This window comes from Gracilinanus agilis, chromosome 3 (genome assembly GCF_016433145.1).
Source record: "Gracilinanus agilis isolate LMUSP501 chromosome 3, AgileGrace, whole genome shotgun sequence".
Classification (NCBI taxonomy): domain Eukaryota; kingdom Metazoa; phylum Chordata; class Mammalia; order Didelphimorphia; family Didelphidae; genus Gracilinanus; species Gracilinanus agilis.
In genome coordinates, this window is record NC_058132.1 from 12173767 (window position 1) to 12183596 (window position 9830).

Sequence of the window (9830 nt, forward strand, 5' to 3'; positions counted from 1 at the left end):
ACTTTCTCTTCCCCCCCTTTTTAGTCTAGTTTAGGCCCATTCACTCTAGACTACTGCATTACACCTTCCACTTGACCTCCTTGCCTCTAATCTCTCTCCACTCCATACTACCCCCTACATAACTACCAGATTGATTTTCCTAGACCACAAATCAGACCACATTAAGCTCTGAATCCATAAACTCCAAAGGCTCCATGTTGTCTCTAGGATCAAATACAAACTTTTCTGTTTGACACTTGGATCCTGGCCTCAACCTACTATTCTAGCCATTTTCTCTCTCCATGAATACTATGGTTCTACTAAATTGCCTTTGTTCCTGTTAATGATATGTTCATTCTCCTGTCCCCTATGCCTCCATGCTGCCATTTCTCAGAATCCCTAGTTTCCTTCAGAGTTAAATACAAGAACTACTTTTGACATAAGGCCTGTTCTGATATGTTCAATTAATTGTCTCTTGCCCCAAATCACTGTTTAGCTACTTTTATCTACTTTTTAAGCCTTTGTTTTCCCCTCTAGCTACACTTTCAGCTTCTTGGGAACAAGAACCATTTTCCTATTGCCTTTATATTCTCAGAACCTAGCATAATGATTGATACCTTTGTGATACTTAGTAAATGTTTGTTGATAGCTTAAAGTTCTAGGAATTCCGTGATAAATATGATTCGAAGATTCATTGGTTCTAGATTGCAAACAAGAGGCATTATATACATTGGTTATTTAGGAATATTGATTGTCAGAAGATGTTATAGTCTTGAAGAAATCATTTGACTCAAAAGAGGCAAAAATGACTATTTCTAGTATTTGTGTTACATCTGGAGCTAACTGGTGCTTGTATAGATTTGGGCTGGGATTCCTGCAGTGCAGTGAAGAGCTTGGAAGGTGGGAAATTCACAAGTGTGTCATCTGACTGCATTCCTTTGGCTTGAACTCCATAGTGCTATCCCAAGAACTTCATAATCAGGAAACATCATTCAATGAGATTGCATCAGTCTTAGTACTCATATCTCATAAGGACCTTCTGGTTTTTGAGCTTCTTTTTTGTGTGGTTCTCCCCCATAATACAGTAAGCTTCTTGAAGGTAGAGACTGTCTTTGTTTTTTGTATTTGCATCCCCAGGGTTGGCACTTAATGTTTATTGACTGCCTGCAGATGACAATGCCATGAGTTCCTCTCACAGGACCAGAATTTCCCACTTCCTCAAAGGAAGAATTCGTTTTTTCTAAAGAGGATCACAGCTGTCCCTGGGATTTGATTGACCACTGCCTCTTTTTTTTTTATTCTTATATTCTGTCTCAGAATCAGTACTGTGTATTGGTTCCAAGGCAGAAGAGCAGTAAGGGCTGTGCAATGGGGGTTAAGTGACTTGCCCAGGATCACATAGCTAGATCGTGTCTGCGGCCAGATTTGAACCCAGAACCTCCTATCTCTAGGCCTGACTCTCCCCCCACTGAGTCCCATGGCCCCTGCTTCTTTTAAAGTATCTTTCCAATCACTAAAGAACATAAAAATTCTCATCCCCATGGAATTTGGTACATTTCTGAAGGGAGAGAATCTAGGGTCTAGACTGTCATCTCCAGAGATATGTGTGATGGCAAATGACTTTAGTGCCAGATCCCAATAGATGAGGCTGCTCCAAAAGAAATTGAGGACCAAACCACATAGCAGAATAAACTGAGTAAGTGACTTTATCAGTGAGAAAAAATGCATATAAATGCCTTAAAGCACTATAGAGAAGTGACATTCTTTTTATTACAGGATAATTTTATTTTTTTTAACCCTTACCTTCTGTCTCAGAATCTATATTATTGATTCTAAGGCAGAAAAGCAGTAAGGGCTAGGCAATTGGGGTTAAATAACTTGCCCAGGATCACAGAACTAGCAAATATCTGAGGTCAGATTTGAACCCAAGTCTTCTCTACTCCAGACCTGGCACTCTATCTACTATGCTATCTAGCTGCCCCTACAGAATAATTTTAGAATAGCTACCTATGGTCATAATGTATTCAAATAATCAGATTTAGATTTAAAAGGTTTTCTTTCTTGTTAAATTGATGTAACACTCTAGGAAAAAACCAATTAGAGCTTCTTCGTACAGAATGCCAATGATTTGAAAATGCTTTTTATGTTAATTTTAATATTTATGTCAATTATGTTGATTTGGAGTTAAAATTTTCATTTTATTTAATTTTATATTAATTTGTATTCATTTTAGTAATTATGTTAAAATTGCAAATTATGTTAATTTGGTTTCTAATATTGTGTATTTAACTAGCAGTGATGGGTAACTCAATGGTCATGTACAGTAACTATGGCTTTTTTTCTGCAAATGATACCTAGAGTATTCCTATAATACTCTCCAAGAGTTAAAGTGTTCCTAGAATGCTCTCCAAGGATTAATGTTCCTAGAATGCTCTCCAATGGTTAGAGCATTCCTATAATGCTCTCCAAGAATTAGAGTGTTCCTACAATGCTCTCCAAGGGTTAGTGTTCCTACAATGCTCTCCAAGGGTTAGAGCATTCCTATAATGCTCTCCAAGAATTAGTGTTCCTAGAATGTTCTCCAAGGGTTAGAGGGTTTCTAGAATGCTCTCCAAGGGTTAGAGCACTCCTAGAATGCTCTCCAAGGTTTAGAGTGTTCCTACAATGCTCTCCAAGGGTTAGTGTTCCTACAATGCTCTCCAAGGGTTAGAGCATTCCTATAATGCTCTCCAAGAATTAGAGTGTTTCTAGAATGCTCTCCAAGGGTTAGTGTTTCTAGAATGCTCTCCAAGGATTAGAGTGTTTCTAGAATGCTCTCCAAGGATTAGTGTTCCTAGAATGCTCTCTAAGAATTAGAGTGTTTCTAGAATGTTCTCCAAGGGTTAGTGTTTCTAGAATCCTCTCTAAGAGTTAGTGTTCCTAGAATGCTCAAAGGGTTGTGTTCCTAAAATGCTCAACAAGGGTTAGAGTGTTTCTAGAATGCTCTCCAAGGGTTAGTGTTCCTAGAATGCTCTCCATGGGTTAGAGTGTTCCTAAAATGCTCTCCAAGGATTAGAGTATTTCTAGAATGCTCTCCAAGAGTTAGAGTGTTCCTAAAATGCTCTCCAAGGGTTAGAGTATTTCTAGAATGCTCTCCAAGGGTTAGTGTTCCTAGAATGCTCTCCAAGGTTTAGAGTATTCCTACAATTCTCTCCAAGGGTTAGTGTTCCTACAATGCTCTCCTAGGGTTAGAGCATTCCTATAATGCTCTCCAAGAATTAGAGTGTTTCTAAAATGCTCTGTAAGGGTTAGTGTTCCTAGAATGCTCTCCAAGGATTAGAGTGTTTCTAGAATGCTCTCCAAGAGTTAGTCTTCCTATAATACTCTCCAAGAATTAGAGTGTTTCTAGAATGCTCTCCAAGGGTTAGTGTTCCTAGAATGCTCTCCAAGAGTTAGAGTGTTCCTAGAATGCTCTCCAAGGGTTAGATCATTCCTATAATGCTCTCCAAGAATTAGAGTGTTTCTAGAATGCTCTCCAAAGGTTAGTGTTTCTAGAATGCTTTCCAAGGGTTAGTGTTCCTAAAATGCTCTCCAAGGGTTAGAGTGTTTCTAGAATGATCTCCAAGGATTAGTGTTCCTATAATGCTCTCCAAGAATTAGAGTGTTCCTAGAATGCCCCCAAAGGTTAGAGTGTTCCTATAATACTCTCCAAGAATTAGAGTATTCCTAGAATGCTCTCCAAGGATTAGAGTGTTCCTAGAATGCTCTCCAAGGGTTAGAGTGTTTCTAGAATCCTCTCTAAGGGTTAGTGTCCCTAGAATTCTCAAACGGTTGTGTCCCTAAAATGCTCTCTAAGAGTTACAGTGTTTCTAGAATGATCTCCAAGAGTTAGAGTGTTCCTAGAATGCTCTCCAAGAGTTAGAGTGTTTCTAGAATGTTCTCCAAGGATTAGTGTTCCTAGAATGCTCTCCAAGGGTTAGAGTTTTCCTAGAATGCTCTCCAAGGGTTAGAGTGTTCCTAAAATGTTCTCCAAGAATTACTCAGTTCTGCTTTCCACCTGTTTTATAGGAGAGAAGGGTTCCAGGATGAGACATATCACTTCCTTCTGAGTTTCCCTGATCTACTTCCCATGTGGACATGAGGCTAGGGCCAGAACACTGTCTAACTTGACCAAACTGGCAGAGAAGTTGGGTGAAACAAGTGAGGACTGTGCTGAAAAATCTCCAAGCATAAACTTTCTCATTTACTGCTTTCATCAGAGAACCTTACAATTGCTCTATCTGGACTCCTCCAATCATTAGTGGATTTCCACCCTCTTCCACTTTTCTCATTTTGGGAAACTGAACCCTCGATGAGTAAAACAAGCCCCTGTGCCAAAGTCAGTTGTGTGCTCTCTCATCACCATCCCTTTCAGCCCTAGTTCTCTCCTACCTTCCCGAATGTCCCACTCCAGACTTCCTACCCCTTCCACTATGGAATTTCTGGTTCATCATTAACAGTCTTCTTTCTGACCTTAATCTCTTCTCTTCCTTTCATACTTCCTTCCTTTTCTAACATTTACTTAGGATCCTTGTAGATGTTTCTCTTTATGCCTTTTACATTAATTTTACACTTTCACTTAGAACACAATTCTGGGATGAGGGAGATGGAATTCCCATAACCCATTACTGTTTCCCAGTTCTCCCTCTGTTGTTCAGTTGTTTTTTTCATATTGTCCAACTCTTTGAGACCTGATTTAGGGTTTTCTTGGCAAAGATACTGAAGAGGTTTGCCATTTCCTTCTCCAGTTCATTTTACAGATGAGGAAATCGAGGCAAGAATGTTAAGTGACTTGCCCTGGGTCACACAACTAGTTTCTGAGGTCAGATTTGAATTCAGATCCTGATTCCAGGGTCAGCACTCTATCCATTGCGACAACTAACTGCCTACTATCTCTCCTCTTTTGAGGTTCATGCTATATCCATCTATATCATCCATTTCAGATCCTATCAACCTTCAAGACCATCTTCCTTAATGAGTTCAATGTCCAATGACTTATTCTTCTGCTCCATTTCACTTACAGCAATAGGCATACTCTTGACTCTTATATAGGTGCTGAGTTGATCAGAATTTATTATAGAATGTGTATACATGCTCCACCGTCTCTCTGAATCACTTCCTTCCATTCTACATCATCACTACCCTCCCTCAAACAAGTAGTATAGCTTCTCTGTACATGCAGTAGAATACACTCCCCTTCCCCCATTGCATATATATCCAGCCCCAAGTCTTTCTCCTGAGCTCTGGTCTCACCCTAACTGCCTCTTGAATTCTTCAAACCAGATGTCTGGCAGACAGCTCAAAATTAACATTTCCAAAAGAGAACCCATTATCTTTCTCTCAAAACCCTCCCCGCCTCATTCTTAACTTCAGTGGGCACCTCCATTTTCCCATGTTGCTCATCTCCATCACATTAGCATTCATTCATTTCACATATCTAATCTGTTACCAAGTCTTGTAATTTCTACCTTCATAACATCTCTCCTATGTTCTCCTCTATACCCAAGCAACCACCATTCTGGTGCAGCCACTCTTTACCATATACCTAGATTATTGTAATCCTTAACTCAGGTTTATCTTCACACCCATCCTTCCTCCACTTAGCTGTCCAAGTGATCTCTTCCTAAAGAACAGGACCAATTATATTACCCTCCTCCCAACTCAATGAATTCCAATGACTCCCTATAATCTCCAAGACCAAAAATAAAATCCTCTGTTTCCTTCTTAAAGTCCTTTACAACCTACTCACTTCCAACCTTTCTGGTCTTCAGGAGATGAGAAAGAGCATTCCAGTCATATGGAATAGATAAGTAGAAAGGCATGGAGATGGAAGATGTAATATGTGTGAGAAACAAAGAGGACAGATTGACTTGCTCTGAGTATGGGAGGGAAAGTAATGTCCATCAAGGCTGGAAAGTCAAGTCTGAATCAGGTCATAAAAACCTTTAAAGGCTAAGGAGAGGAATTTCTATTCAATCTAAGAGATGAGAGGAAGCCATTGGAATTGGTTTTAAGTAGGGGATTCACATAAGCAGGTCTATTGGAGGAAAATATTTTGGTACTGCTTGCTCAGCCTACTGGGTCCCCTGCCTTTTCTTCCCTTCCTTATCCCACTCTGCCTCACCTCCTCCAGCACCCAGACCTAGGTATTCTGCCTCCAGCTCCTTGGCTTCAGGTGCCCAAGATTCCTTGCCCCAACCCCACAATTCTCTTTCAGTGCCCCAGGTGCTCTTGCCTTCTAGACTGTACCTATGGCCCCCTATGGTCTCCTTCTTGCTTCCCTATCCCCACTTCTTTGATAGCCCTTAAACCCTCCTCTACCCTCCACTAAAACCCAGGGTATCTTTTCCAACTTCTCCTTGACCTTAGCCCCTCTCCTAAACCTGAGTATTCCCCAGATATCATTCCTGTTCCAGACCCAGGAGTCTGAACTCCCCTTCACTCCCAGTTCTGGCATTGCCCTGGCTATTTCCAGGCCTCCATCTTCCAAGGCTTTCCCTATCTCCAGCCTTCTCTAGCCTCCTCACCTCCCAGATTCAGCAGTCAGATGCCTAGAGACCCTGCTTATGAGGGGGAAGAAGAAGGGAATGCAATGGAGATAGGTCTGATACTGAAGATTTCAATGAAGGTTTGGTTAGATTCAGCCCACCTGGGGCACTAAGCCCCTTCCTGCCTCTGGGCTACCACAGGAGGAATTCAAGAGTTGAGGAGTGGGGATGGCAGAGGAAGTGAGATGTTGACCTTCTAATTTTTCAAGCCTGACCCTAATTTTAGGCCACTTTTTTTAGTCTGAGTCTCTTCTCTGAAGGCAACTCTGACCCTCCGTAGGACTTGGCCCCCTCTTGGTCCTTCTGGGGCCTCCTGCTTGGGAGGGAAAAAGCCAGACTCCTCCCCCTCAGAGATCCTTCTCTCTTCACAGCTCAGCCTGCTGAGGATCCAGGTCAGGCCCTAGAGGGGAGCATGGAGCCAGAAGGAATGACCCTTGGCAGCCAGAGGACCCAATCCCAGGTAAGAGTCAACAGATTGACCATCATTTGACCACCATTAGGAAACATGAACATTTCTATCAACACAAAACATCACAAGAGGATTGTCGATGAAATCACCAAAGAGAAACAACCTCTACTGCCTGTAAATCTGGGGGGAGGGATTTTTTAGCTCATTTCTAACACTAATCTCCACACCTTCTCAGCCTCCCTTTTTTCTTTAAAGCTCTCTCCTTTGGAAATTAATTATAGTCGAGCAAACAACTTTACACATCAGTCTTGTCTGGTCATACTCTGACCAGAGCTGAAGGCTTTCCCAGCTGTTTTGTTTTGCAGGGTAGTTACTATAGGAGTTGTTCTTGTAGTCCTGCTCATTTTGCCCTGCCCAAGTTCATATAAAGTCTTTCCACATCTCTCTGAATCCCTTCCATTCCTCATTTCTTTTTTTTTAACCCTTACTTTCTATCCTAGAATCAATACTAAGTAGAAGAAGGTAAAAAAAATCAGTAATGGCTAGGCAAAAGGAGTTAAGTGACTTGCCCAAGTTCACACAGCTAGGAAGGGTCTGAGGTCACATTTGAACCCAGGGCTTCTGGACTCAAGGCCTGACTCTCTATCCATTCAGCCACCCAGCTGCCTCTGATTCCCATTTCTAAGGACACATTAACATCCCATTTCATTCAAAGACCATACATTATTCAGCCTAAATAATGATTAGAGTAAGAAATGGAATTAAGGTTAGAAATAGAACCATGTCCAGTTCTCTGCCTGTAACCAATATGGTGGCTATGAATATTTTGGGGAATTTGATCTCTTTGAGTCAATAACCTTTTGTTGAGCCCTATTAAGGCAAAGCTGTGCCTAAATAAAAGCTCTCCTCCCAGTATTGACAGCTCCTCCTTTAAAACTACTCCCCCCTTACCACACCCCTAATTGGTACCAATTTGGGAATCAAATCCTCCTTGCTTGTTCCTCAGTTTCAACTGTCATGTCCTCCTTCTTTAGTCATTTCTTGTTTTGGATGTTCAGTCATGTCCAACTCTTTGTGACCTTCATTTAGGATTTTCTTGGCAAAGAAACCAGAGTAGTTTGCCGTTTCTTTCTCCATTTTACAAATGAGGAAACTGGAGCAAACAAAATTAAGTGACTTGCCTAGAGTCACACAGCTAGTAAATGTCCGAGTTTGGATTTGAACTCAGAAAAATGAGTCTTTCTAACTCTAGGACCAACATTATATCAACTGTACAGCCTAGCTGCCCTTTCTAGACTACCGATTCCAACTTCATTTAACAACTTCTCTTTTGTATTCACTCAGACTAGATCTATCACCCCAACAAAGACCTAATGGCTGTTTCCTACTGACCTCCAGGATTTTCTTTCTCCTTTCTCCAAGAGTTCAATGTGCTCACTATGTGTCTGTTTGCATCAACTGCTGCCTTCCCACAAGGAGTCTTCAACACACATAGTGGTCTTCTTTCAATTGTTCCTCGGTTCCAACCGTCTTGTCCTCCACTTCTTCACCTTACCTCAGCTACACACAAGGATTATCATTCTTTTGATCTAGTTGTCCTTTGCTTTCCATCTTCATTGATTCCTGTCTCCACTCATGTTTTCCCATTCCCTCTCTCCCTATGCCTTACTACTCCTAACTTATTTTCCCAGACCATCACCCTGTGCTCTAACTATGCTTGCCTCCCTTTCCAGACTTGCTGAACCAGTTCATTTGTATACTATTCTCTTTCAAATCCCTTATTCCCTTATATTCCTACCAGTCAAACCTCATAAAAACTCTAACTTTGGATTGCCCCAGTCTCACATCTCCAACTGTTCATTGGGCTTCTTGAACTGGAGGTCCTACAGACATACGGAACTCAACATGTCCAAAATGGAATCCATTATCTTCTCTCTGAGTATTCCCCTTGTAGATTTAGAAGTTAATATTCTATAGCTCTAAAGTATAATATTTATAAAGAGTTATTAATATTTAACTAGAGAGCTAGAGAAAACAGGGAACACTCACCAAACTCCACTCATGTGGAAGAGAGGGCAAGAGAGGCATTCCCACAAAAAAAAAACAGTTAAAGAGAAAGGAAAAGGGAATCTTGGGGCAAGGGAAGAATCCTGGGAGATGAAGTCTAATTTCCACTTACCCTCATCCTAATTTCCCTATTATTTTAGAGGATGCCACTATTCTCCCAGTCATCTAGGCTTATAACCTAGGAATAGTTCTTAACTCCATACTTTCTCTTACCACCCCTAATTCCCATATACAATCAGTTGCCAAGTCCTGTGCATTCTCTCTTTGCTACATCTTTTGTCTTTTTTTTTGTAGTCCCTCCTTACCTTATACCTGGACCACTGCAATACATTTCTGGTTAGTTTTCCTGTTTCAAGATTACCCACTCTAGTCTATCCTCCTCTTGACTAATCTTCCCAAAGTGCACATTTGACTCTGTTCAAGAAACTATTCCTCAACACCGCCTGCCCTTAGGGTCCTTGCTACACCATTTGAAAGGGGTCAAGATGGACATCTGGGAGCTCATTGATGATATTCTACCATTTAAAGAGAGTGCCCGGAGAATTCTTCTCATTGTTTTCTACCCAGATATTTTCCTAGACTGTATTATGTCCAGAAACATCATTCTACAAGATGAAATAAACCTTGTAACTAACTTCTTCAGATCATTTCCTACTTCAGTTGTAGGACTTCATCATCCTCCCACTAGGTATCCCCTCCCATCTCTTTTTGACTCCTTTTTTTTTTTTTATTTTTTATTTTTTTTTTAACATTTATTAATATTCATTTTTAACATGGTTACATGATTCATGCTCCCCTTTCCCCTTCAA

At 40.9% G+C, this 9830-nt stretch overlaps 1 protein-coding gene across 1 annotated transcript in view; it reads left to right on the forward strand.

Annotated features, from left to right (window-relative positions):
• The window catches only part of LOC123240744 (zinc finger protein OZF-like), a 31141-nt gene that overhangs the window by 9403 nt on the left and 11908 nt on the right, over positions 1-9830 (forward strand). The window contains exon 2 of the mRNA XM_044668457.1: positions 6917-7005. Within this exon, the coding sequence (XP_044524392.1) occupies positions 6917-7005 (89 nt within the window). The remainder of the gene's footprint in view (positions 1-6916; positions 7006-9830) is intronic.